The 27,526-nt window shown below is 54.0% G+C and overlaps 1 protein-coding gene across 1 annotated transcript in view; it reads left to right on the forward strand.

Moving 5' to 3' along the window:
• The window catches only part of SCN4A (sodium voltage-gated channel alpha subunit 4), a 31,955-nt gene extending 7,206 nt beyond the window's left edge, over window positions 1-24,749 (forward strand). The window contains exons 9-25 of the mRNA XM_009980031.2: window positions 497-709; window positions 2,705-2,860; window positions 3,107-3,230; window positions 3,984-4,222; window positions 6,022-6,195; window positions 6,505-6,861; window positions 9,841-10,269; window positions 14,708-14,837; window positions 15,148-15,302; window positions 16,913-17,086; window positions 17,654-17,776; window positions 18,060-18,338; window positions 19,556-19,609; window positions 21,076-21,213; window positions 22,076-22,180; window positions 22,808-23,078; window positions 23,557-24,749. Coding sequence (XP_009978333.1) covers window positions 497-709; window positions 2,705-2,860; window positions 3,107-3,230; window positions 3,984-4,222; window positions 6,022-6,195; window positions 6,505-6,861; window positions 9,841-10,269; window positions 14,708-14,837; window positions 15,148-15,302; window positions 16,913-17,086; window positions 17,654-17,776; window positions 18,060-18,338; window positions 19,556-19,609; window positions 21,076-21,213; window positions 22,076-22,180; window positions 22,808-23,078; window positions 23,557-24,749 — 4,314 coding nt within the window. The remainder of the gene's footprint in view (window positions 1-496; window positions 710-2,704; window positions 2,861-3,106; window positions 3,231-3,983; window positions 4,223-6,021; window positions 6,196-6,504; window positions 6,862-9,840; window positions 10,270-14,707; window positions 14,838-15,147; window positions 15,303-16,912; window positions 17,087-17,653; window positions 17,777-18,059; window positions 18,339-19,555; window positions 19,610-21,075; window positions 21,214-22,075; window positions 22,181-22,807; window positions 23,079-23,556) is intronic.
• The last annotated feature ends 2,777 nt before the right edge of the window (window positions 24,750-27,526 follow it).

The following is a 27,526-nucleotide window of genomic DNA, read 5'->3' on the forward strand; positions in this document are numbered from 1 at the left end:
AGATCTGGAGTTAGAAAAGGACTAAGGGTGAGACCTGAGAAGTTGGAGGCTGAGAGACATCAGCCTCTGTTACAGCCAAGTGAGTCTCTGATGAAGTATTGGTCCCATCTCCATGACCCTTGGTGGTGAAACACTGGCACAGGTTACCCAAAGAGATAGCAGATGCCCCATCCCTGGAAACATCCAAGGTCAGGTTGGATGGGGCTCTGAGCAACCCAATTTCAGATCTGGGCCCCCCAACATCAGAAGGACATGGAGCTGTTGGAGCAGGTCCAGAGGAGGCCACGGAGATGATGCGAGGGCTGGAGCACCTCTGCTATGGAGACAGGCTGAGAGAGTTGGGGCTGTAAAAAATTTCTTCCTTATACCTAGCCTATTGTATTCCTACCACAAATGGGAAGGTCTCCTCTTGCAAGACCTCCTCTTTTGGTGGAAGCATCACTAAGCTGCTGTCATGCCAAGGTGGTGTGACAGCCCATGCCTCCTCTTTCCACAGACACTGCGTGCAGCGGGGAAAACATACATGATCTTCTTCGTGGTGGTTATATTTCTTGGTTCCTTCTACCTCATCAACCTCATCCTTGCGGTGGTGGCCATGGCTTACGCAGAACAAAACGACGCTACGATGCTGGAGGAGCAGCAGAAGGAGGAGGAATTCCAGCAGCTCATGGAGCAGCTGAAGAAGCATCAAGAGGAGCAAGAGAAGATGGTTGGTGGAAAGTGTGGGGGCCAAAATGAGGGACCTTAGAAATAGGGGGAGAAAAGGGGAGGCAGCGACAAGTCTCTCTTTGTGTAAAATCCAATAATAAGCTTCATTTGGTCCATAGTAAGAAAAGGTAATTGAGTAACTATTTGGGGGGTCCCAGCTGAATCAAAAAGTTGAGATACTATCCTGGGTGGGTGGGAGGGAAATAAAAAGGCTGACAAGATTTAATTTCCACATCCAAAAACCATCACGGGGAGCACTGGGAGGCAGCAGAGAGGTGCAGCCCAGCGGTGCAGTGTTGCTTGAAAGGAGGAGGTGAGAAACGAGGCATCAAAGGCACCAGAACTAACAGTATCTCTTCCTGCAGCACACCAAGAGCAGGAAACCTGGCGGGGAGCCTGCTCGGAGAGATTGTAATCAGGGTACAAAAGTGCTCAGGGATGATGGGGCAGTGACGGCAAAGCTTGATGCATCAGCAAACCAACCCTTTGCTTTTGGCCAAGAGTGGAAAACAGAAGAGAGGGCTCGAGAGACCTTGTGTCTCTCTCAGGGAGGTCCTGGTGGGAGCCAAGACATGGCTCTTGGGGTCTGGCCCCGCTGCTGTACCCCAGCACATGAGTAGATACACACAGCTGATGCTGCGGAGTTTGTACTGATGTTGCTCCAAGCTGGTGTCTTTAAGCTGCCTGATTTAGAATCATGGAATCATGGAATGGTTTGGGTTGGATAATCTAGTTCCCTTCCATCCTTCTGTGATTCTGCATTTCCACCCGTTTGCTCCATCACAGACCCAGGATGGTATCTTAGCCCCTTTCTGGTCCTTGAGAGTCTCTTTTTAGCACAAAAATACGTGGGCAAAAGCTGCTGTGATGTCTGATACTGCAGCACAGCCGTTCTCCATCTCTGATCATCGTTTGGCCAATGCCAGCAACATCCGCTGGAGACATCCCTGCAAACCAAACTGTTAGTCTGGGCAAAAGACCAGCTTCCTCGCACGCAGGGAGACACAAAACAGCGTCTTCCTCTCTTGAAAGCCTCTGCCTCTCGGTGCTTATCTGTGCCGAGCCACAACATCCTCCGAGGAAGCGGCTTGCTCTGATCCGGCTGCTGCCGTTTGCGGGATGGGTCTGAGCAAGCTCTGCCCTGGGGATGGGGACTCTGGTGCCATGGGTGGTTCCTCCACAAATTAACCAGTGAGTGGCCCAAAAGCTTTATTAAGGGGTGATAGTCACGTATTGTCACCTAGAGAAATGGAGAAGACAGGGGGAATGGGGTTGAAAGTGAGGGCAAAGCACCTGCAAGGAATTGGTGCTTGGATCCATTTAATATCCAGCACCCAAAGGTGGAAATCATGTCGCATCTCAGGCGTTTGTGGTGGGAACAGAGAGGTTCCTGCTCTGCTGTGGCATCCTTAGTGCTACCGGAGGGTGTCATGAACTTCAAATATTGATTAATAGAAAGGAAAGGGGGAAAAAAAATTAAACAATTGCAAGTGCAAATGAAAACTCAATATAACAACATCTGGAAAAAAAAAAAAAAAAATATTCTGACCCAAACATTTGCAAATTCAATGCAAGTCCATAAATCTTGGATGTGGCATTTCAGCAAAAGCCTGGAAGATTTTGCTTCTTTCTCATGTGGGATGAAAGCGTGTTTCGAAGGTTAAAATTTCCTGCGAGACAGAAGTTGGAGGGCGGGCACGATTTTGTCTCTAGGAATCATTCACTCCCACCAAATGGTGAAGGGAGCAAAAAGGAAAGGCTTGCAACCTCGGGCACGTCCTTAGCTCCTGCAAATTGCTGTCCCTCGTCGTTGCTCGTGAGGATCCGAGCTCGCCTCTGACCAGGTCCTGCAGCAGCAGACTTGGGAGTCCCAAAGTCCATCCCAGGACTGTCCCGGGGCTCGATTCATCCCACCCTTAGCCCGGTGCCCTGCAGCCATCGCGGGAAGCTCCCGACGACTGCGGACACGCGGGTGACGGGGCCGGGGGTGCTGCAGTTGCAGGAGCGGCAGTCCAGCAGCGGTTCCCTGCCCAGCAGCACGGCCGGGAAGGAGCGCGACTCGGAGCTGAACAGCGACCAGGACAAAGCAAAGGACTGCAACGGGCAAGTGGTCCCCAAGGTCGTGCTGGAGCGGTCGGCTACGGTGGTTGAGGTGCGTGCTTGGCTCTGTCTCCGCTGTCCCTTGAGGGTGCCCACCCCAGCAAACCCCAGTGGAGGGACGGGCTTGTGTCCAGCTTGTTGTGGGTCCTATGAGCCTTTCTGCAGCCCACCTGCAGCTTCGATGCTGCATCCCAAGGTCTCTCCAGACCATGCCCCTTCTTTCTGCCTGCTCTGTCTATAAGTGCATTACATACCCTGCAGTGCTCCATGTATCCCCTGTGGCCTCCTGTCCTTCTAGTTCAACCCAGCCAATGAGCCAGAGAAATCGGACCACAACCACCTTGCCGTGGGCAACCAAGATGGGCCAGGCCTTGAGAAGAGAGCAGGGAGTGCCATCAGTGTCATCTCCAACACGGTGGAAGGTACGTCCTTCCCCAGCCTGGGTGGGGGCTGTGGGCTCCAGCTGTTTCAGCCCAACCGTTGTGCATCGGTGGGCTTGGGGGGCTCAGCACACGCCAGTGACAGCAGCTGTCCCAAATCTCCAGCATCCAGGGATGGCTCTGGACCTGGAGTCTCCATACGGGCAGCGCAGGGACGCTCAAGCAAGACCAACTCGTCAGGATGATGCCCAACTCGTTAGGATGATGCCCACAGGCAATAATACAATATCTCATGCAAATTAATGGGATTGCAGTTGATTACAGCGGTCTCCAGAGTCATCCAAGGGCTGTTGAGTGGCTTCCCAAGAGCTGCTGTCTCAACTGCAGCAGAAAGTGCCATGAACGCAGCAATAACGGGTTTCTCAGCCCTGCCCTCCCTGAGAACGGGCACCAAGCCCTCCAGCCGCACCAGAGCAGTTCCCTTGGGTGTCCCTGCGATCTCAGCATGGCAGGGACACCTCAAATCCTGCTTGGGTGCAGAGAGCAGGATTGGACGCACAATCCCCTCGCTGATCTGCCTTTCCACCCCTCTCTGGTTTGGAGGGTGAGGTCTGCAACATCACTGGGCATGGGCATGGAGAGGACCCTCCTTTTAGCCCCCATATTAAACTTGTAGATGGCCTGGGGCTGGCTCAGGACCTCAGGAGAGGTCTCTTCTAGGGGGTTAGTGCTCAGCCCACCCAAGGAAGGACAGGAGATACCTGCACTGATATCACTTTTCCTTCCTGCCTTCAGAGCTGGAAGAAGCTCACCAGAAGTGCCCGTCTTGGTGGTACAAATTTGCCCACATGTTCCTGGTCTGGAACTGCTGTCCTTTGTGGTTGAAGCTGAAGGAGTTTGTCAAGCTGGTGGTAATGGATCCCTTCGTGGACCTGGGCATCACCATCTGCATTGTGCTTAACACACTCTTCATGGCCATGGAGCATTACCCCATGACAGAGGAGTTCGAGAACGTGCTGACCGTGGGGAACCTGGTAGGCAGCTATGGGTGTCCCGTCCTTCCCTGTTTCGAGCCACAGCAGCCACCACAGTGGGCAGATCCCCTCTGCTGCCCTTGTTACCTGAACTGCATGCATGAGTGCCTGGAAAGACATCCCAAAAGTGCTTGGGGGTTATGGGTCTGATCTGATCACAACACCCCTGTGATGGATCGGGCTCCCGGATGGCTCAGATCAAGGGAAGTGATATGGGGGTGGGATCCATCGTCTCCTGCTTCCCTTCCACTGCAGCTTCTGTCTTGCTTCATGTGTCTCAGCAATGCCAACGTGACCATGGCTTTGCAGAGATGTCCCGAACCAGCTCCAAAATTGCAACCCAGGGCCAGGCACAAGCTGCTGCCAGCCCTGGCTGACACGGCAGCATCCTTGCAGTGCTGGGTGTCCGTGTGACAGAGCAGGGGCTGTTTCAGATCCTGGGAGCAAACAGATTCTCTGCTGAGCAGGAAGCAATGACATCAGCAATGCTAAAAAAAATAATAATCAGGACTTTTCCCAGTGAAATCACTGCAAACGGGGCTGTCCTGATTTCATGGACTTATTTAGCAACCAGCCATGGCTGCTCCTGCTTGGAGCTCAGGGTAGATGGCCTTTAGCTGGATGCAATCTGCTGGTGGGACAAGTCCAGGAGGCCCCTGGTAGCTCTGGGAAGCACCGTTAAGGGATGGGAGAGCTCAGCGTCCCTTCTCCTGCCACCTTGCCCCACTACAGAACCTGCCAGGGCCCCCCCGTGCACGGGTGCCAGAGTGACGCACGCCGGTGCCGGAGCACTGGGCGGGCAGGGTGACGCTCAGCACATAACTGCTTTGTCTCTGGTTTCATTCAGGAAATACAAGGGGATTAATCGCCGCTCGCTCCAAGTGCGGTCACGCTGCAAAGATGCTCCGAGCTTTTCCTTCGGGCCGGCAGCGGCTTCTGCCCACGTGGGCCAAGCACCCTGTTGCTGACAGGGCCGCACTGGGAGGGGGATTTGGTGGGGAAGGGCCAGGGGAGGGATGGGAGCAGGAGAAGCAGCTCCCACTGAGTCATGGTTTCCCCCCACTCTGCCTGTGCCCCAGATGAAAGCAGCAGCACCCACTGTCTGTCTCACTCCAGGCTGGATGATGGCCAGGCTGGAAAGGAAGAGAGCAGGGATGAGCCGGAAGGAGCAGGAACAGGGATGTTGGTGGGTTGGGGAGCAGAAGGGCATGGCAGAGAGCATCCCCCGGGATGCCGGTGCAGAAGTGCTCCTGCAGCCCCTAGTCCCTGCGCGGTGGAGGCGGGGACCCACACGTCGCAACGCAATCCGTGTCCAGGGCGACACGTGTCACCGAGCCCCCTCGGCACGTGCCGTGCCATGAGATTGCGTGGAGGATGCTAATTGTCACATCGCTGATACCACCCGGAGAAATGTGACAACGCGCAGCACTGTTGTAGTCCTGGGAACAGAGTAATGTGTAAAAGCCGGATCAGCTTTCGCAGGGCTCGGGGAGGGGCAGGGGCATCCCAGTAGCGGTCCGGTTCCCACTGCTGGGGATCTCTGGGATTCAGCAGCCCTTGAAGGGGGGTCCCTTCACCAACAAATCTTTCACTTTTCGTTTCCACCTGCCTTTGTGTCTCTCCAGAAGTAACTGATCACCAATACTTCTGGTCTGGCTTCAGATGCCACACCGGCAGCAGCTAGGGAGCTTGTTCCCAACTGGAACTGGACCTAACAGGATGAAACTCTGAGAATACACCAAAAAGGAGAGGCTCAGTATCGGCTTTCAAGCGAACTGACGAGGTCCTGTTTCCCACAGGTCTTTACAGGGATCTTCACAGCAGAGATGGTCCTGAAGCTCATAGCTTTGGACCCCTATGAGTATTTCCAGCAGGGCTGGAACATCTTTGACAGCATCATCGTCACCTTGAGCCTGGTGGAGTTGGGCCTGGCCAACGTGCAAGGGCTCTCCGTGCTCCGCTCCTTCCGCTTGGTATGTGTTATGGGAATGAGCTGTGTCGGGGGGGTTGGATGCAATTGCCACCGGGGTGGAGAATGGCTTGTTCAGCCTCTTTTGTGGTGGTCTCCAACTTGTCCCCTGTTAAAGATAACACTGCCAGTCAAGCTAAAAATTTAGGGATGTGGGAGCCTGCACTCCTTGGAAAGCAGTTGAGTGTTTAATCTCTCCTGCCTTAATAAAACTGCTAAGTGAAGGTCTAATCCCACCTTCACAGCCTTGCTCACACCTTGTGGCAATGAAAGCCCCAAGCAAACCAACACCTTGTCTCCTTGCTCCTCGTAGCTGAGGGTTTTCAAGCTCGCCAAGTCCTGGCCCACCCTCAACATGCTCATCAAGATCATCGGTAACTCAGTGGGCGCCCTGGGGAACCTCACACTGGTGCTGGCCATCATCGTCTTCATCTTCGCCGTGGTGGGGATGCAGCTTTTTGGGAAGAGCTACATAGAGTGCGTGTGCAAGATCTCCCTCGACTGCACCCTGCCCCGCTGGCACATGCATGACTTCTTCCACTCCTTCCTCATTGTCTTCCGCATCCTCTGCGGGGAGTGGATTGAGACCATGTGGGACTGCATGGAGGTGGCCGGCCAGACCATGTGCCTCATCGTCTTCATGATGGTCATGGTCATTGGGAACCTTGTGGTGAGTCTTGGAGCTGGGGTGGACCTTCAATGAAAGGTGGGGGGCAAGGACAGAAGGTGTTGTGGGGTGGGGACACCTCTGCTCCTCACTCTCTGGCCAATGCTGTCCAGCCCAGCTCATCTACAGGGCTATGCCTGTAGGCATGGTCTTGTTGAAGCTGTATGGGAGCACGGGTAAAGGGCTGGACTTCCCTCCTGGAGACCCAATGGGCACGTACTGAGCTCTGTGTAAAGCAGGGTGAGAAGCAATTTCTGGGGGACCTTCAGCTGAAACCAGATCAGGAATAGAAAGGGAAACTGAGGCATGGAAAATTTAACAACAGGCTTTAGGCAGATGCAGAAGCAACTCTGAAACAAAAAAGGGCTCATCTTCAAGCTGTCCTTTCTTCTCCATATGGCTTTTCAGGCTTTCCCTCCCCATTTCCCACTCTCCCACGACAGAGGCAGTATTATATCCATCTTACCCCAGGGCTGGCCCTTTGCTCCCGGGTGCTTTTGGGAGCAGAACCCCCCCAGAAGACAGATCCTCAGCATCCCCAGTCCTCACCGCGGTCCAGATGGCATCCCAGGGATGCACGACCCCTCTGCAGCACGCAGCTCCTCCCCCCGGGTCCTGGTGAACCCCTGGTCACCATCACCCCCCCTCCCTGCCCATCACCCTCCCCGCTAACCCGAGCTGCAGGTCTGCGAGTTCCAGGCGAGCGTGAAATCCTTTCTAAACTTGGTAACCCTCTCACTGGCGGCTTTGGGGCTTGTTTTCCCGGCTGCGTGGGCCCCCATCTCCCTTCTCAAGGAGCCGGGCAGGGGAGGGAAGCGCGGCGGCTTGCCGAATCACTCCTATTACTTGCTGGGGTTGTGTAAGCCCTTTGGAATTTGCTTTGAAAAACTATCTGCCGAGGGAGCTGCTGACACCTCCCAACCCCAGGCTGGCACAGACCTCCAGAGGGGCGAAAAGCAGCACCGGGAGGGGGAAATCCAGACCACCCCATGCTCGAGTCAGGGTAGGGCAGCTTGGAGCGTCCCAGTTGGAGGGCAGAAAATTGGGCTTTGGGTGCTGCTTGGCTTCCCTGGCTCACGCCGGGCTTTGAAGTGGAGCCTGGAATGCTATGCTGGCTGCAGACCTCACCCTGGGGTGTCCTGGGGTCTGCGCTGGGTGATGGATGTGCATCAGTCATCAAATCTGATGACTTCAGTCCCCCCGTGGCCCATCACCCAGCAGTCACCAGCACCTTCCTACCTTTCGAGTGGGAACCCCTTCGTTTGAACTGCAGTGCTGAATCCGGCTGAAAATCACCCGTAAGCAGCAGGAGCATCTCCAGGACAAGGTGCCGAGGGTGCAGGAGCTTAGAGACCAGGAACCGCAGCTGCAGCTCCCTGGAGACCCTCCCCAAAAGGGACTCTGGAAACCCTTCCTCTTCTGGAGCCAGTTTTTTTTGAGCAGGACAGTCCTCCAGGAGAATTTCCTGAAGATGATACAGGGGGCAGCAAGATTTTCAGCTGGTGGGGTGAGAGGCAACCTTCCTTGAGATGGCACCCCAGCTTTCTGGGCAAGCTTTGCAGCTCCTGCTGTGCCCTGAACTGCTGCACGGGGTTTATTTAAACGTGAGAAACAATCTGTACAACCACCTACGGAGCCATCTCTGCCCTCTTCATCCTCTCCACCAGGCTCTCCTGGCCGTGTCTCTGGTATTTCCGAGTCCTGGAGCCCATCCCGCACAGCCTCCCGAGCATCCTGGCTGCAGGGGCGGGTGTTGCTCCCCACTTCCCCCGCGGAGGAACATGGCGACAGGCAGTCGTCCTTTACTGTTAGTGACACTTTGAGCATTTCCTTTGGGGTTATTAAGGGAAAAGGGAGGAAGTCAGTCGGGTGACACGGTAACGGACTCCTGTCCAAAAAAGCCAGCGCCAACAGCGACTATTAGCTGTAATTGGTACTTAACGTAAGTATTAAACCGATGGGGTAGTAGGGATTTATTTAAAGATGCGATTTAAGTCATATGGCATGAGCCATGTGAAAACAGCCGTGACCTTGAATAGCAGCTAATTCCCTTCTCAGATACGCTGCTGGCACAAAAAGGCACAAACACCAACAGCTGAGGGCTTGGCCCATCGGCCGCTCTGCGCCGCGGGAGCGTGTCTGGGTGCTGCCCATGCTTCCGTACCCCGGGGAGAGGCCGTCCCTCTCCACTTCTCGTGAGCTGCTCCAGGTTTCTGGCACGCAGCGAGTCCGTCCGTGCCAGGCGAGGCTGTGGTGGGGTCCAGGCACGTTTCGGGCACCGTGGAGGAGGAGAGAGCCTGTGCCTGGAGCTGTGCAGGGCGTTGCCTTTGCATCCTGCGAGCTGCCTCGTGCTGACGCCGCTCTCCGTGGAGCAGAGCGGGCTCTGGTAGGAAGGGATGATGTTTAGGGCTGTGGGTCAGGCTCCTACATGGCTCTGGGTTGTTGGAGATCCTCAGGAGCTCGCTGAGTGTCTGAGCTACCAGGGCCAGCAAAGAGGAGAGGAAGAGTTGCAGCTGAGAGGACAATAAGCAGGTTTATCCCTGGGGAGAGAAGGGACAGAGCTGAGCTGTGAATCTCTGTGGGTGGTGGGGAGAAGCACCACGGGCTTGGGGAGTCCCACGTGGGGACCAGCCAGGCCAAGAGTTCAAACAGAGCGAAGGGAGGGACATATTGATGGACCATAGGGGAGGTGGTTTGAGAGGGGCTGAAGCCATGGCTGGCATGGCTTGGGTCAACAGGACCCAAGGATGTGAGTCAGTGCCCAGGGAAGAGCGAGGAGGAGCTGGACCACGTCCACGTCCTCCAGGAGATAAGGTTGGCATCTCTGCAGTCCTGAGAGCTGGGCAACAGGAGGAGGGAGTCCCACGACACACTCAACATAAGGGTCTTCTCCAAGGCCATGACTGGTCCTTGCTGCTCCAGCCTGCGGGGACGATGTTGGTGCTGGACGTCAGCGCTGGTATTTGCTTTTGTCCCCTCCAGGTGCTGAACCTGTTCTTAGCTTTGCTGTTGAGCTCCTTCAGCGCCGATAGCCTGGCGGCATCTGACGATGATGGAGAGATGAACAATTTGCAGATCGCTATTGGCAGGATCACGAGGGGGATCGACTTTGTAAAGACCTCTGTCCTCATGCTGCTCCGCAGGCTGTGGAAGGGGAAGAAGGTGGCCCCGGAGGAAGAGCAAGAGCCCAATAAGAGGGACAACTCTGTGCTAAACCACGTGGACACTGGCCAGGAGCCCAAGTCGGAGTACCTGGACGGAGTCACTGGCAAAGAGTACTTTTTTATGGATGACCTGGACCACATGAATTTCATTAACAACCCCAACTTGACAGTGCAAGTCCCCATCGCCTCGGAGGAGTCTGACCTCTACGAGGAGACGAGCACCCAGTCTGACACGGAAGATGCCAAGGTAAGAAAGGCACCTGGGAGAGTTTCGACCCAAAAACTGGGATTGATCCATTCTTCCTGTTCTCCCCAAAGAATGATGCTGGGTTTGGTTACTTTTAACTTTTCCACAATGTGTGGCATGGGCCAAACTTTGAGTTTTTCAACCTGGCGTTTCATAGAATCACAGAATGGTTTGGGTTGGAAGGGACCTTCAAGATCATCTAGTTCCAACCCTAGTTCTTCCTTAGATCTCATCGAAATCTCCCCTCTTTCACTTCAAAGCCATTGCCCCATGTCCTGTCACTACACACCCTTGTCCAAAGCCCCTCTCCAGCTTTCCTGGAGCCCCTTTAGGTACTGGAAGGTGCTGGAAGGTCTCCCCGGAGCCTTCTCTTCTCCAGGCTGAACAGCCCCAACTCTCTCAGCCTGTCTCCAGAGCAGAGGTGCTCCAGCCCTCAGGACATCTTGGTGGCCTCCTCTGGACCCGCTCCAGAAGCTCCATGTCCTTCTTGTGTTGGGGGGCCAGAGCTGAACGCAGTACTCCAGTGTCAGCTGGATGAGAGGGTGTCCAAGGAGGGTTTTGGCCTGTTTTGGGTCAGGTACGGGGTTACTGTTAAGAAGAAGGGGACCCACTACACCGCAGCATTGGTGCAAGGGTCAAAGTGTTCAGTTTGGGGTTAAAGATGTTCCAGAGGAATTTGACACCTGGAAATCTGCTGATGGCACTAACATTGGATCCACTGCTAATGCCTCAGAAAGCATCATCGGGGAGGGTATGAAACCAGATGGAGGAGCTTAGCATTAGTGAACATGAAGCGATGTGTTTTGGATCCAAAGCTGACGAGACAGCTGATGCTGGCATCGCTGTGTCGGGGTGCAGAGAGGACTGTCGGGGCTCGTGGGACACTGGTCGCCTCAGTGCTCTGGGAGGATGACAGGGAGATGGGAGACAAGGAACTCGGGAAGATCCGAGTGGATGCAGAAAGGAGAGTGATAGTCTGGTGAGAAATCACCACTCACAATGGGGTCGTGCCAAAGTCCTGGAGAAACACAGAGCAGCGGCGGATGCTACTGTGGAGAGGATTGACTGCTGCTGCGTCAATCTGGAAAGGGTTTTCTTAGGAATAACAGAACAGCTCTGACCCAGGAGTTTATCGTGACTATCGATGGCAAACGTGTCTGGCCGGGAGCTGAGGAGCCTCCGGGAAGCTCCGTCCCAGCTAGTGCTGCCCAGGGCGGTGTGCTGGGGCCGAAGGCAGTGGTGCCGTTCAGCTGCGGTCACAACTGCTGCCGAGTGCCTGGCTGTGATTGCACAGGGAGCCCAACGCAGGGCTGGAAAACGAACCAGGACTCCCAAAATCCCAGAGCCATCCGCCTCCCTCCCCATCTGCAGGCTCCTTGCAGCTCTGCACAGTGACAGGGACCTGGCTTCACTCGGGGCATGGTGCAAGAAGAAGGGGACAATCCTGATTTTTATTTTTTTTAATATTTTTTTTAGCTGGGAAGACAGAGTGTTTTCAGCAGTTGGGGCTGCAGGAGGAAGAGGGCAGGAAAGGTGATGGTTGGCTGTGACCCACTGCAAACTGGCTCCGAAGGGACAAACTTGCCTGGAGCACTTCAGTCAAGGGGATGGGTGAGGGCAGTGGCTGCTGTAGTTCCCCTTGGCATTGCCAGCAGGAGAGCTGAGAGTTGGCATTTCTTTCCAAATTTTTGCGACAAGTGCAGCCCAGTGGCACTAATCCCCAGAACACCCAAGCTGTGCCGTAGCACACGGGGTAGGTGGTCACGCTGCACAGAGGTGACGCTAACACCAACTTGGCCACCACAGTGGGACGCATCCAGCCCAGTCTGTGAGGTCCCCATGGACCTCAGTTCCCTGCCACCACACCGTGCTTCCCAGTGGCTGGGGGAAAAACCTTGGTGTACCGTTATGGATGTGTCCCGGCACGGCTCCGGCGTTTCAGGGCTGTGTTTGGCTGACGTTTAGTGGCACCTGCTCCAACGCCCTGCACAGTGCTTGTGTTTTGAGAGCCATCCTTGGCTGCTCAGCATGGGCAGGAGGCAAACAGTGTCTCTCAACCACTAGATACCAGTTCACCCCATCATCGCTGCTGGTTTGGGTGGCTAAATTCAGTCGAACACTGACCAAGGTGCAAACCAGGGGGTGTGTTAACAACCCAACCCCTGCCCAAAATCAAGTGCTAATTGGTGGGAGCCCTGAGCCGGTCCTCGGGGAAGACTGCTGCTCGCTCGGTGCATTCACATGCCCTCGATTAGCTCCAGATGGAGCCAAAGCCCGGCGCACTGCCTCGCGCCGGGGACACGGGCGACAGCGACGATGGCAAACTGGGGGATTTTTCTCCGGATGGGCTGCTCAGAAACTGCTAAAAACGCTCTCCCTCCTCCACAGCAGCTTCTTTCTGAAGCAAAGATATTTTTCAAGGTGAAATGATAGAAGCAGGATGATGGCAGCAGCGTGGCCGCTCTCCCCGAGTGCTTTTGCATCTCGCGATTGATTTATCTTTCGCACCGCGAAGCAGCGAGGAGGGGACGGGAACAGCGGTGCCGAGGTGCTGTGACTGCGCAGAGTTAGTGCCATGGCTCAGCGCTCTTCTTGGGGGATTTTGCCTCAGACCCCCATGCTGGGTGATGTCTCCTGAGATGCTCGCAGCCATCTACATCACAGGAGCGTCGTCCTGTGGATGGGAGTTATGAGGGTCGTAGGGTCAGTATGGACAAGGATGGGGAAAGCTCTGGATTTGGATGGAAACACCCAGCCAGGCTGGAGGTTCTGTACCAGGAGTGGGATGGGAATTGCGCTGCAAACCTGCTGGTCGCAGGTGGGGGGGCTCAGGAGCCCCCAGGGATGGGGTTTGGGGGGACCACACAGTGGGATCAGCACAGGTATCCCTGTCTCCTCCTGAAGAGGACCTGCCCTGGGCACTTTTCCCCTGACCTCCAGGGCTGCTGGGCTGGTTCATCCCCACCTTGTGCCTTTGCAAAATTTGTCCTGCAGACAGATGGTTTACGTGTGTCCTTCTCTGGGGTCACAGCTTGCCCAATTCTGTGCTGAGGCCTCCCAGTCCTCCTGCCCCTCCTGTCCTCTCCGTCTCAGCCCTGGTGGTGAGTGGCCCCCCTGCTCTTGCAGAGCCACCAGCTGACAGCCATGCCCTGCTCCTCAAGGCAATCATAGAATGGTTTGGGTTGGAAGGGACCTTCAAGACCATCTACTTCCATCCCCCCTGCCATGGGCAGGGACACCTTCCACTACACCAGGTTGCCCAAAGCCTCATCCAACCTGGCCTTGAACACTTCCAGGGATGGGGCAGCCACAGCTTCTCTGGGCAACCTGCTCCAGTGCCTCAGCACCCTCAGAGGGAAGAATTTCTTCCTTAGATCCCATCGAAATCTCCCCTCTTTCAGTTCAAAGCCATTGCCCCGTGTCCTGTCACTACACACCCTCATGAAAAATTTCCCTGTGTGTCCCCAGCATGCAGTAGCCAGGATGCAAAGACTTCCCAAAGCAATGTCTTCTAGAGGTGTGGCTGTGGCCGCTGACGGTTGCAGACAATGACAGTGCCTCGAATTGCCCCAGAGGGTCTTCCATGGCTTGTTGGAGGACGGAGCAGCTACTTTATTCACTACTGAAAGCAACCTTGGGGGAGGATTATCTCCTTCTCATGCAAGCCAACGCCATCCTGCATTGGAGATGTCCGTTTCTCATTCCCAGCTGCTCTGACATAGGACAGGCAGGTCTGGGGATCAGCTCTTTCCTCAAGTGCTGCAGAAGTTCTCGGAAAGCCAAAAAAAAAAAAAAAAAAAAAGAGGGAAAAAAATCCCAGGGGCTTGCCAAGGTTTTCTCTTGTTATCAGCCCCTCCGGGCCCTGCTGAGTGGTGTCTGGGAAGGCAGCCAAGCTGAGCTGTGGAGCGGGATGGAGCCGGCGAGAGATATTTGGGATGCAGGTTTTGAACTCGGGTGAACCTCAGCCTAAAAGCCCTTCGGCACGAGCCGAGCCAGCAGGATTGGAGACAAGGGCCGTGGTGGCCGCCCACATTTCTGCAGGTCTCGTTGTACCAAAGGGCGTTTGGCAGAGAGTTTCTTAGACTGGGCTGTGCGGAGGAGGAGGACGTGAGAAAATCAGCCGGAGATGATGCTACCAGCAGGTGGGAGACAGACTTGGTGTGCGGGGAGGACAGCTGGGGTCAGGGGACCTTTCGCTCCTCTGAACCTGGATGTAAAGCCAAGCTTGTGCGATCCTCCAAGGTCTGTGGCCCTGGACAATTCAATAAGAAAGAGACTCAGAGCAGCCTCCAAGCAAGGGGGTCCCGCCAGCCGGCTCCTCTGGTGCCATGGGATCTCTGTGGGGGCAGGAGGAGCTGTAAGGTGGCCGGAGCAGCCGCAGCCCAGGAGCATCCCTTCCGCAGGGCAGCCCAGCCTGAATCCTCCTCTCCCTTTGCAGAATCCCCTTTCCAGCGACAACGCCTCGTCCCTGTGCAGCACCGTGGATTACAAGCCCCCACCGCCGGTGGAGGAGGAGGAGGCAGAGGAGGCTGAGGACAGCAAGGAGCCCGAGGAGTGCTTCACTGAAGGTGAGGGACTGAGGGCAGGGGACCCCGTGGAGAGGGAGAGGTGGGTATGGAGGGGCCATTGCCAACCAGTTCTTGCAGCATAACGACCCCCAGGCTCCCTTAGCTCAGCCCAGGCTCCAAATCCTCCCGTCCCACCAGGGAGATGATCTCCATGAGGCCCCCCTCTTGTGTGTGCACCCTCAAACCCAGCAGGATCCTGCTCCATCTTCCACCTAGGAGGTGTGAAAAGACAATAAAAACACAAATAGTGTCATGTTGGTGGAAATGCCCTGGCCAGGAGGTAACCCACAGCTCTTTGTCCTGTTTCCAGCCTGTGTGAAGAGGTTTCCCTGCCTCTACGTGGACATCACCAGCGACAGAGGGAAGATATGGTGGAACATCCGGAAAACCTGCTTCCGCATCGTGGAGCACGACTGGTTTGAGACCTTCATTGTCTTCATGATCCTGCTAAGCAGTGGGGCGCTGGTAGGTCCCACCTTTCGCCCTGTCCCATTCGTTCTGCAGCAGCTCCCCAATTTGGTGGGAGCCCAGGAACACAGGCATGGCCTTGGGCAGCAGCACCGGAGGCTCTGGGCATCGCCTGGTTGTCTCCTGTGCAAAATAACACAGCTGTGGGCAGATGTTTGAGTTAACACCCCATTTGGTTCAGGTCTGCCCGATGTACAGCCTTGCAAGGGGATCTAAACATCGTCCCCTCGCCCTCCAAGAGCCCTCAGTACAGTCCCCCCTCTGCAACCCTCCCCAGCCTCCATCATGGGCTGTGGTCCATGGGCTGGAGGGGATGGGACCCTCTACAGCCTCCCCTCCTGCTCCTAATGTCAACTGTGAACTATCTGCACCATCCTTTTAACTTTATGTGGATGGTTCCTCGTTCCATGGGCTCTGTAACTGGCTGGAGGTGCTTTATGAATAATTCATGGTTATTATTCTGCTGTTCAGCACTTCCAGCTGCTGACTGGTGCACCCTCCTAGAACCCAGCTGTCCATTTAAATCATAGAATCACAGAACGGTTTGGGTTGGAAGGGACCTTCAAGATCATCCAGTTTCAACCCCCCTGCCATGGGCAGGGACACCTTCCACTACACCAGGTTGCCCGAAGTCTCATCCAACCTGGCCTTGAACACTTCCAGGGATGGGGCAGCCACAACTTCTCTGGGCAACCTGTTCCAGTGCCTCAGCACCCTCAGAGGGAAGAATTTCTTCCTTAGATTCCATTGAAATCTCTCCTCTTTCAGTTCAAATGCATTGCCCTGTGTCCTGTCACTACACACCCTTGTCCAAAGCCCCTCTCCAGGTTTCATGTAGCCCCTTTAGGTACTGGAAGGCTCCCAGAAGATCACCCTGGAGCCTTCTCTTCTCCAAACTCTTTAAAAAGCTGCATGTCAGCCTGTTGGTCCTCTCTGAGTACTTGGGCTGGATATAACTCATTTGCACCTGTAAATACACAGAGCTCACGGGGAGACCAACTCCTCAGCAAGTTTGGGGGTAAAGAGAGAGCGAAGGAGGACAGAAGGACTGAACAGGTTTTCAGACATATTTCATGTGTCCGCATCGTGCTCTGAAGGGCAGTTTGGGGACATCTGAGGTTGTTGCTACTGCCGGAATCGAAAGCTGTGTTAAAACAGCTGTGTTAAAACAGCTGTGCAACACCTGGTCACCATGCCCATATCTCTGCTCACTTAACGTTTTACATGTCAAGTGGACATAGGAGTAACCCAAGCTCTGAAGAGCATTTTCAGAACTACTAGTGCATCCAAAGGTGTAGGTTGGTGTCCTGATTTCTGCCTTGTGCGCAGACTGGTGGGAATTAGATGCAGCTGGACATTTGCTTCAGCAAAGCTTCGCTTTGGGACATACACCACTCTGCATGGCCAACGAGGACTTGCAAACAGGAGTTAGACCCTAAGTTGATCAGGTGCATCAGTAAATGCCACCTGTAGTTAGACTTTCAACTTTTCAAGCTGCCCCAAGCTCTAGGAAAGCAGGGACAATGCAGCTATGGATGTGGCTGCATCGAGCCGTGCAGCGGGTCTAATGGAAGAATGACTGTCACATAGCTCCATGACTCTTCCAGGCTTTTGAGGACATCTACATTGAACAACGAAAGGTGATACGCACCATCCTGGAGTACGCCGACAAGGTCTTCTCCTACATCTTTGTCATTGAGATGTTGCTCAAGTGGGTGGCCTACGGCTTCAAGGTGTACTTCACCAATGCGTGGTGCTGGCTGGATTTCCTCATCGTCGATGTAAGCATTGTCTGAGGAGCACCTCTAGAGCCATAGTTAGCCAAGAGATCTGGGACCATTAGGGGTTTGTGGCAGGCTGTTGCAAATGAACCCATACTTTTTTTAAAGGACAATGGGGTGGCAGTGGAACAAGGGCTCAGTCTATTGGTTAAAATAGTGGTCCTCCACAGGAAGGGCCACTTCCTTCTCTGGTTGCAGAAACCTTTTAAATCCTTTCTGGTTTACACTCAAGCCAAGAACAAGCCCATGCTGTTCTACCAGACCCCAGCAGAGATGTGAAGGGACATAGTCTCCCAAATGCTCCGTGACACAGCAGGCCATTCCCCCTGTACAGTATTTCTGTGTCCCCTGTCACTTCCACCCTCATACCCAAGAGGCAGGGACATCCTCCAGGTGGCTGGTCACCAGGGACCCAAGGACTCCATGCCAGTCCCTGTGTCCCAAGGCAAGACAATGACCACCAGCCTGAGGAAGTGCTGGGGAGAGGGAAGGGCAGGAGCTGCAGGGTCATGGTTCAGTTGTATTTCCTTCCGAGATGCTGCTAATCCCTTGGGCTACTCCTTCCAGGTTTCCCTTGTCAGCCTGACAGCGAACTGGCTGGGATACTCCGAGCTGGGTGCCATCAAGTCCCTGCGGACACTGAGGGCTCTGAGACCACTGCGTGCCCTGTCCAGATTTGAAGGCATGAGGGTAGGTGCCTCCCCCGTGTGCTGCTGGCTTTGACACGGACACGCAATGCAGCACCGTTCAGCAGACCCCGGTCCCTTGCCTATCACTTACATCAGGGACCCATCCCAGTTGGTTTTCAGGGGCCTCCCGATCAGTGGGATCAATGCTAAGGTACCTTTGGTCCAGTTTGAGCCCACTTGGTGCTGCTGGGGAGGGTGAGGCTGAGGCACAGGGACATGAAGGTCCACATCATGTTAGCCTGGTTCCCTAGCCAGCTCGTCCAAGGTCTCTTCTCTCCTTGCAGGTGGTGGTGAACGCCTTGCTGGGCGCCATCCCCTCCATCATGAACGTCCTGCTGGTCTGCCTCATCTTCTGGCTGATATTCAGCATTATGGGGGTGAACCTCTTTGCAGGGAAGTACTACCGATGCGTCAACACCACCACAGGGGAACTCTTCGACATCAGCGTGGTGAACAACAAGAGCGACTGCATGGCCCTCCTCAACACCAATGAGGTCAGATGGGTCAACGTCAAGGTCAACTTCGACAACGTGGGCTTGGGATACCTCTCCTTGCTGCAGGTGGTACGTCATGAAAGCAGCTGCCATCCCATGATGTGCATCACAGTAGCAGGGCAGTGTGATTAGCATCAGGGTTGAAGCAAGATGCTGCCCTGATGCCCAGATGAGGCCTCTTAGTTGCTTCTTAGCTGCAAAGTTGGTATTAACACACAAAAAAAAACCCAACCTGCAGAGCCAAGAAAGAAAGGGACAGAGTAGAAGATGGGAGAGGAAGGTGTCACCAGGGAACCGCTGCGGATGAGGGTAGGTAGCACCAAGCCTGGCGCTGCGAGAAGTCCTCTGCAGAGCACAGGATGCAGGAGCGAGGAGAGGAGACCTCTCTTTTCTTCCCGCTCATCTGAAAAGTCGAGTCTCCTGTAGTCATAGGCTGCGAGAGTTTTGCGTGGGGAAGGTGACGACTGGAAAAAGAGCACATGTGTCCGCTGCGGGACCGTGGGCGAACACCACCCTGCTTCCACTGAACCCACCGCAGCTGAGCTGGGCGAGCAGAAGGGGAACTGGTCACCACAACTGTAATAAAAATATAGGTGTAGGCTCTGTCATCGGGTGATCTGGGGTCACTCCCATCAGATCCAGGGGAACTGGCAGCTGCAGAATCGAAGCATAACCCGAATCAATCAACCAGCTCTAAATTCAGCTTCCTCTTCAGATCTGTTGTTCCATCAGACTCAGGAAACAAGATGTTCAGGCTTTTTGTTTAACAAATCAGCAGTAAGAGCTTGTAAAAGGTGCAGTGGAACCCCACCAGGACTGGGATCCAGCAGACAGCAGAGGCAGCGATACCGATGCCAGGGCGGCGGAGGTGGCACAGGTCGGGGACAGGAGGGAGGCAGCCAGCCCCGGCACGGCTCTGCCATTGGGGAAATACACTTTGTTTTGGGGGAAAAGAGTCGGTTGCTGCTTTTCCCAGTCTGGTTTGTGGCGGTGTTTTGGGAAGTCCCAGGTAACCTCAGCTGCGGAACAGAGCTTGTGTGTGCACACGTGTGTGCACGGGTAAATCTCACTGTTTTTGAATCGGGGCATTTTTCTTGTGGATTCAACTCATGCCATGGATTCAGCTCTCCTGCCATTCCCATGGAGAAGCTGTAACTCCAGGCTGAGCTGGTGTACTCAGAGCTAAATCCCCAAACTAAATCCCAAACACGCTCCCATCGCCCTCCCCTCCCACCCTGGCCCCAAATACCTCCCAGTGAATCTGTTCTTCTCCGCTGTCCCCGCAGGCAACCTTCAAAGGCTGGATGGACATCATGTATGCCGCTGTGGACTCACGCGAGGTGAGGGGATGAGCAGGGATGTCTCCCAACCGGCACCAGGCATCACTCATCCCACCAAACCGATTCCCCCTAGCAGGATGGGAGCAGAGTCCTGGGGCTGAGTAGGAGCTCGACACAGGCTGGGGATGGACCCCTTGACCTCAACATCCCCTCTGGATCTACCCATTGGTGCCAGGGGGCTGCCTGCATCCCACTCACGGCTTCAGCTAGGACACGGGCTTAAAAAGTGGAGAAACCCCCCGAAACATCCCCTCTGCTGAGGTGCACAGCCTCAAAAAGGGCAGCCCGTTGTGTCCCTGTGCCACCCGTGTCATTGTCACCTGCACCACAGCCACGGTCCCAGCTGCACCCTAGCCCCGCACCAGGCTCCCACCTCGCCAGGGATACAGCTGGGGCTGAGCCCACTCCTCTTGGCTTCAGTTTTGGGATCTGAAATCCATACTCTGCCTCCACAGCTTCGCACCAGAGGGCTCATCCTTCACCCCACTATGGGATGATGCCCTCCATGTACCCCTCCATCTGGGAGACCTTATCCCATCCTGGAGAAAAGTGCCTGGCTTGCCCTAAGCAATAAATAGGTTATTAAAACAGAGCAGCCAACACTTAACCTTCGGGTTAAATGAGATACTAGGAGAAAAAACACACGAGTTTTGAAGAGTTTCATCCAGCGGCTGTTTCTGCTGTGATCCGTCCCAAAAAGCATCCCCATGAGCCGCTGTGGCAGGAGCAACTTCCTGCGTTTCTCTAACGGAGCACACTTGCCAGCGCCCCGCTGGGGGTCCGGCCCCGCACCCCCGCGGGCCCCAGCGTGGTGTTTTCGTTGCCGTTTTTAGCACCAGCAACAGCTGCTCTGCTCGCCCCGGCTGCAGCTGCCGGAGCTCAGCGGGCAGCGGAGGAGCCGCTTCCAGCTCCCTCTGAAAACGACTTGGGCTCCTGCCTCCCCGAGCAGCCAGGGCAAACCTGTTTTGGGAGAAAAGCTGCTCTCTTCTGCCAAGAGCTTCCCTCAAAATAGGAGATGAAGACCTCGGGATGTCTCCAGTCAAATATAGAGCAGAATTAAGCAATACCCCTTGAGATGAGGAGCGTTTCCCCAGGCTGTGCCACCCTCAAGTGCTGATGCTATATAACTTAAACCACTTCTCCTTCCCCCTCCTGGCTGTATTTCACCCCTTGGAAAGCTGATTATCGGGAAGAAACTCCAGTTTGATCATTGATGTCACTGCACCTGGGCGGCCTTTCCCACTCCCCAGCCCACAACATGGGATTGGGGGTCAGCACATCCTTGTCCCCCAACTGATGTAACATGGATGTCTCTTCCTGTGGCTGCTCCCACGGGGGCCACTCAATCCACACCCTATCTGCCAGAGGTTCTGGAGCAGTCTGGATGCAGTGACCCCTTGTCCAGGGTCTTGGGGACACACTTTCCAGAGAGCATTAGTCTCATGTTTCCCATCTCTCCCGGTCAGATTGAAGAGCAGCCAATGTACGAGATCAACCTCTATATGTACATCTACTTTGTCATCTTCATCATCTTCGGTGCCTTCTTCACCCTGAACCTCTTTATTGGCGTCATCATCGACAACTTCAACCAGCAGAAGAAAAAGATAAGTATTTTCTGGGTCCTGCAGCTGCTGTTGCCTCCCGGGGTGCTGGTCCAGGATGGAGGGAACCAGCACGGTCATGGGTCAAGGGGACCAGGGCAATTATGCCTGGTGCTTGGATGGACCCCAGGGTCCCTCTGCAGCCTGGATTGTTGTTAACCATTAGTGGCTTCCCACAGAGTGAGCAGGGAGAGGTGGACAAACAGCACATGGGGCTTTGTGTCATGGCCATAGCGTTTACAGAGGATTTGATTTACGGACGCAGAGGGAGGAGGTTAGGGGGGGCTGCGTTCTCCCCTAACCTGCCTGCACCATGGCAAGCACGGCTGCAGGCCTGGGCCGTCACTTTTATTTCCTTTTCCACCCCGTGACACTTTCTCATCATTTTTCCATGCATCAAGGAGAGACTCGACTTCTCCTTTCAAGCGAGCAGCACAGGACTAGTACCCCTGGGCTGCCAAAGCGGGGGGTGGGCAGAGGGTGGGTAACACGGAGCAAGTTGTTTGTGCCAAGCAAGGTCTGAAGCACGCCGAGAGGCTGCCTCGGTCCCAGCAGGATCTGGCCAGCAAGGAGGGGGTGAGGCCCAGCATGGTGTGGGGTTCCCCTCTCGCCACAGCAGGCTGGGAGGCAGCATCTCACTGCTGCAGGAGGAAACGGCAGTGCTGGGGTGAGCACGCATGGGTGCTGAGAATTGGGGGAAGCAGAAAAGGGCAGGCGGGGAGGAAGCAGGTTTCACTGAGTCAGAGCAGCAGGAAACAGCTTGTAGGAGCTTGGGTTGAGATGTTTGGTGGGAAGGAGCATGGTCAGAGATGCTTGGTAGGAAGAGGTGAGTTCCCAAGACTAACAGCAGTGATTCCCTTTATACTTTGGAGGCAAAGACATCTTCATGACAGAAGAGCAGAAGAAATACTATAATGCCATGAAGAAACTCGGCTCCAAGAAACCCCAGAAGCCCATCCCCAGGCCATCGGTATGTTGGGTTAATGGGCCCAGAGTGCAGCGGGGAGGGAACACTTCAAGCCACCAACTGTCCCAAAGCACATAAGAGTCTCAGAAAGGCCGTTTGCCAGGGCAAGGAGCCAAATCCTTCCTCCCCATTGCTGCGTTTCAGCCAGGACCTTGCTAAGAGCTGAGGCTCCAGAAGAGGTTCACATCAGGCACTCCCTCTCGAAGGAGGAAGGGGAAAGCTCAGCTTTCAGCACTCCTAGAAGGGACACCAGTCCAGCCAATACACCTGCAGCTGTGACTTGGGTTTGGGTTTCATGACCCTGCTCAAGCGGGGCCTTCTCCCATGTGTTTATTTTCACCCTGATGCAATAGCTGTGGATATAACCAGAAAGCAAGTGTCCCCTGTGCCCACACCTCCTGGCCATGGTGTTACCAAGTGGGTTTCATCCTGCAAGGTGCTGGGTATCCTCCTCCCATAGCTTCTGGAACTGTGAGACCTGCATACTGGCCACAACCCTGAGGTTTCCTACACTCTTGTAAATGCGGTTCCTTCTTCTTTTTCTGTTGTGTCTTTGTTTTGTGTGTGTCCGTCCCGTGTTCCCACCTCACCTCTGGTTCTCCATCATCACCCACGTGGCCCTTATGGCAGAACAAGTTTCAAGGGATGGTGTTTGACTTTGTTACCAAGCAAGTGTTTGACATAACCATCATGATCCTGATTTGTCTTAACATGGTGACCATGATGGTCGAAACAGACGATCAAAGTGAACTCAAAACCTCTGTCCTCTACAAGATCAATCTGGTCTTCATCGTCATCTTCACTGGAGAATGTGTGCTCAAAATGTTTGCCTTGCGCTACTACTACTTCACTATCGGCTGGAACATCTTTGACTTTGTGGTGGTCATCCTCTCCATCTTAGGTGAGTCCTGCTGGTTCCACTGGTTCCTCAGGGGTCCCACTGGATAACAAAGGGTGGAAATGATCCAGCTGGTCCACAGCCAGCAAGGTGTCACTGGCTACCCCCTTACACCTATCCTTTGGGCAGGACCAAGCCAACAGGAAAAGACAGATGTGAGGCCACCCCATGTCACCAGGCAGGGTGAGGGGCTGGGATTCTGTCCCACTTCTCCTTGGTGTTGGGTTCGCCTTGTCTCCATGTTGCACGGCTGCACCACTGAAACAGAGCAGCCAGCATTTAACCTTTGGGTCTGTGCTCAGAGGTATTGTTGAACATATTCCCTTTGCCACCAGCGGTGCAGAGAGGTGTGTGCCATTGGGGGTGGCCTCCTCTGTGTCTATCTGCCCAACCATAGCAGACGGAGCAGAGTAGCTCCACCTCAGCTCCCTGTGTTGGCTGCAGAGCACAGCAAACTCACTACTTCTTCATCCCTTTGCAGGTATTGTCCTCTCGGACATCATAGAGAAGTACTTCGTATCACCCACCCTCTTCAGGGTCATCAGGCTGGCAAGGATTGGCCGTGTCCTCCGGCTGATCCGAGGGGCGAAAGGCATTCGGACTCTCCTCTTTGCTCTGATGATGTCGCTGCCTGCCCTCTTCAACATCGGCCTCCTGCTTTTCCTCGTCATGTTCATATACTCCATCTTCGGGATGTCCAACTTTGGCTATGTAAAGAAGGAAGCAGGGATCGATGACATCTTCAACTTTGAAACTTTTGGGAACAGCATCATCTGCCTTTTCCAGATCACCACGTCAGCTGGATGGGACGGCCTCCTCAGTCCCATCTTGAACAGCGGCCCCCCCGACTGCGACCCTGACCTGGAAAACCCTGGCACTTCGGTAAAAGGGAACTGTGGCAATCCATCCATCGGCATCTTCTTCTTCTGCAGCTACATCATCATTTCCTTTCTCATTGTGGTGAACATGTACATCGCCATCATCCTGGAGAACTTCAACGTGGCCACGGAGGAGAGCAGCGAACCCCTCTGTGAAGACGATTTTGAAATGTTTTATGAAACCTGGGAAAAGTTTGACCCGGATGCCACCCAATTCATTGAGTACAGCGCCTTATCTGACTTTGTAGACACCTTACAGGAGCCACTCAAAATTCCCAAACCAAACAAGATCAAGCTAATCACCATGGATCTACCAATGGTTGCCGGGGACAAAATCCACTGTCTGGATATCCTCTTTGCACTAACTAAGGAAGTGCTGGGAGACTCGGGAGAGATGGATGCCTTGAAGGCCACCATGGAGGAGAAGTTCATGGCTGCAAACCCCTCGAAGGTTTCCTATGAACCCATCACCACCACTCTGAAAAGGAAACATGAGGAAGTCTGTGCAACCAAAATCCAGAGGGCTTTCCGGAGGTACCTCCTGAGGCGCTCGGTGAAGCAGGCGTCCTACATGTACAGGCACAGTAAGGACGAGGATGCCCTGAGAGAGGACGCGCCCGAGAAGGAAGGTCTGATTGCCACCAAAATGCACGAGATGTATGGGAACAGTGGGACGGAGGCGGAGACAGCCCCTGCCTTTGGTCTTGCACCCGTTCCCAGCTCAGAGACTCGAGACGGTCCCGGCGAAGCGAAAGCGTGGGATAAGGAACGCGTTGTGAAAGAGTCACTGGTATAACGGAAAGAGGTTTCCATGTCTCACCCAGCCTTAATGGACTTCATTTGTATCTCCTCTTGAAGAGCTCTTCCATACACAGATCACTAGATCTTAGACGTTGAGGTATTTCAAGTAGACACCTTAACTTTCAAAGCAGGATCTCTTACTGATCCTGGTTTTTACAGCTCACTGCACTTGCAAAGAGTTTAATATTTTTCTCATGAGAATTAAATGTGAACTCTATCTGTTGTTGGAGAAAGAGAAACTTTTTAGTTTTGAAATGATCTCATCACGGTAACGACGTTTTTCAGACATGAACGAATGAGTATGGCTGTCCTTTTACTTAAAGTAATTATTTATTAATGTTATTTCACAATTAAAAGATTGTTCTTGTATATTATTCTTCCAGAGTGCAGCCAAGTAGCCAATGAAAGATGAGCCAAGTGAAATAATGTTAAGAATAATTACAAAAAAAAAAAAAAGATAAGGTTTTGTGAACAAAAATCTCCGAAGTCTTAAAGTAGCACCTTTCTTTTGAATATTTGAATAAGCTTTATGGATTTTTTTTTTTTTGTTATATACAGAGAAAGTGCAATTATGTCTTAAAGATTTGTTTGCATAGCCAAAACAAAGCATCCGCAGATGTGTTCTCAGGGTTAAATATCAGGTTTTAAAGGTCTCTCAATATGCATTGAAACCATAAATCATTCAAGTCTCTACGGTACGAATGTAAATGGTATTTATATTCATGCTTCTTCTCTGTTTTCCCACTTCATCCAGATTTTCTGGCAGGAAAGCAAGGGACAAAGGTAGGGTTTGGAGAACCTCCTCCGAGAATCCCCAGTCCTTGTAGCAAAACCATCTCAAAGGTTTCTTCAAGCCCCCCGTAGCAAGTGGAAACGTCCCGCTGGAGCGCTCTTGGTTAGCGTTAATTAACGAGACGCACCCCCGGGGATCGGAGCAGGTCTTTGAACAGTCCGTGCAACGAGCTGCTTCAACGAGGTCCCTTAAATCCCATTGGCCACCCAACACTGGGGGGCCTTAATGCAACCAATGCCCCCGTTGGGGTGTAAATCCTGACATACTTGGGCAGAGCATCCTTCCCTTGGTTGGGGCTCTGGAGATGACACAGCAGCACGTACCAGGGTGTCTGCAGAGCCTGATGGGGCCAGGCAGGTCCTCACCAGGAAACCTCTCGGCAGAGGAGGGTTTTCCCAGGGGGGAAGGGGTTTACTGCTCTTTACACAGGTGGGCAAAAGGAAAGTAAATCAAGAAAATGTGCAAAAGGCCTCGAGTTCATCTCTGGACCTCCTCCTGCCTTCAAAAGGGGGAAAAAAACCTCTTGAGATCCAACCAAACATGAACCAAACCCTCTTCCAGCCAAAACAAGGGCTACTTCTTGAAGCCAAAGGGTCTGTCTTTTTTTATTACTTTTTTTTTTTTCCTGGGCTGGTTTTGGTGCCGAGCTGTTACGGATGCCCCATGTTCAGGCTGGCCAGGAGCGGTGCTGAGCTTGTTCGCATCCACGTGCTGTCGGCCAGGCGGCAGAGCCGGGGTCGCTCTGCTCATCCCGTAGCGTTGTGCTTTCGTTTCCGTGTCGCGTAGGGTGATGCTCCCTGGAACAGGAGCCTGAACTACTTTAAACGGCGTTTGCGTGGGAAGCATCCACGGCACAGCGGTTTCCAGCCCGGATTGTGGTTCACAATCAATGCTGCTTGTACGTCTGTGTCGTTGGTGATGGAAAAAATGCCAAAGAGCAAGATTCGTGTGAGCTAAAGCCATTTTTCTTTGTACATTTCTTAAAATAAACAACAGTAAACAGTCTATTATTACGATACCAAATGCGTTAGTGTGTGTTAGAGGGAGAAATGTTGACCCTGACCCTGGGAGGGGGACATGCCCTCTCCCTTTTCTCCAGGGCAGATATAAGGAACCCTTTTGCACAGCCTTGGGTGGACCTGCCATCCTCAGCAGGAGCTAGTGGTCTCATCCTGCACAAGGAAAGCTCACCATGAGCCGGCACTGTGCGCTGGCAGCCCAGAAAGCCAACCGTGTCCTGGGCCGCATCCAAAGCAGCGTGGGCAGCAGGTCGAGGGAGGGGATTCTGCCCCTCTGCTCTGCTCTCCTGAGACCCCCCTGCAGTGCTGCGTCCAGCTCTGGGGTCCCCAATGGCAGAAGGACATGGAACTTCTGGAGTGGTTCCAGAGGAGGCCACGAAGATGATGCAACGGCTGGAGCACCTCTGCTCGGGAGCCAGGCTGAGAAAGTTGGGGCTGTTCAGCCTGGAGAAGAGAAGGCTCCGGGGAGACCTTCCAGTACCTTCCAGTGCCTAAAGGGGCTGCAAGAAAGCTGGAGAGGGGCTTTGGACACGGGTGTGTAGTGATAGGACACGGGGCAATGGCCTTAAACTGAAAGAGGGGAGATTTCCATGAGATCTAAGGAAGAAATTCTTCCCTCTGAGGGTGCTGAGGCACTGGAACAGGTTGCCCAGAGAAGCTGTGGCTGCCCCATCCCTGGCAGTGTTCAAGGCCAGATTGGATGAGGCTTTGGGCAACCTGGTGTAGTGGAAGGTGTCCCTGCCCATGGCAGGGGGGTTGGGACTGGATAATCTTGGAGGTCCCTTCCAACCCAAACCATTCTGTGATTCTATAATAGACCCCCAGGGCTCTCTCCTCTGGCACCTCCAACCCAGCCCAGACCCCAGAGCTTCTGCTCTGCTTGTGGGTGAGTGCCCTGGAGCCCTTGGTGCCTCATAGCAATGAGCCCTGACCCTAGGAGCTACAGAAGATGCTGCTGCA

Source organism: Tauraco erythrolophus, chromosome 25, assembly GCF_009769465.1.
Source record: "Tauraco erythrolophus isolate bTauEry1 chromosome 25, bTauEry1.pri, whole genome shotgun sequence".
NCBI lineage: Eukaryota > Metazoa > Chordata > Aves > Musophagiformes > Musophagidae > Tauraco > Tauraco erythrolophus.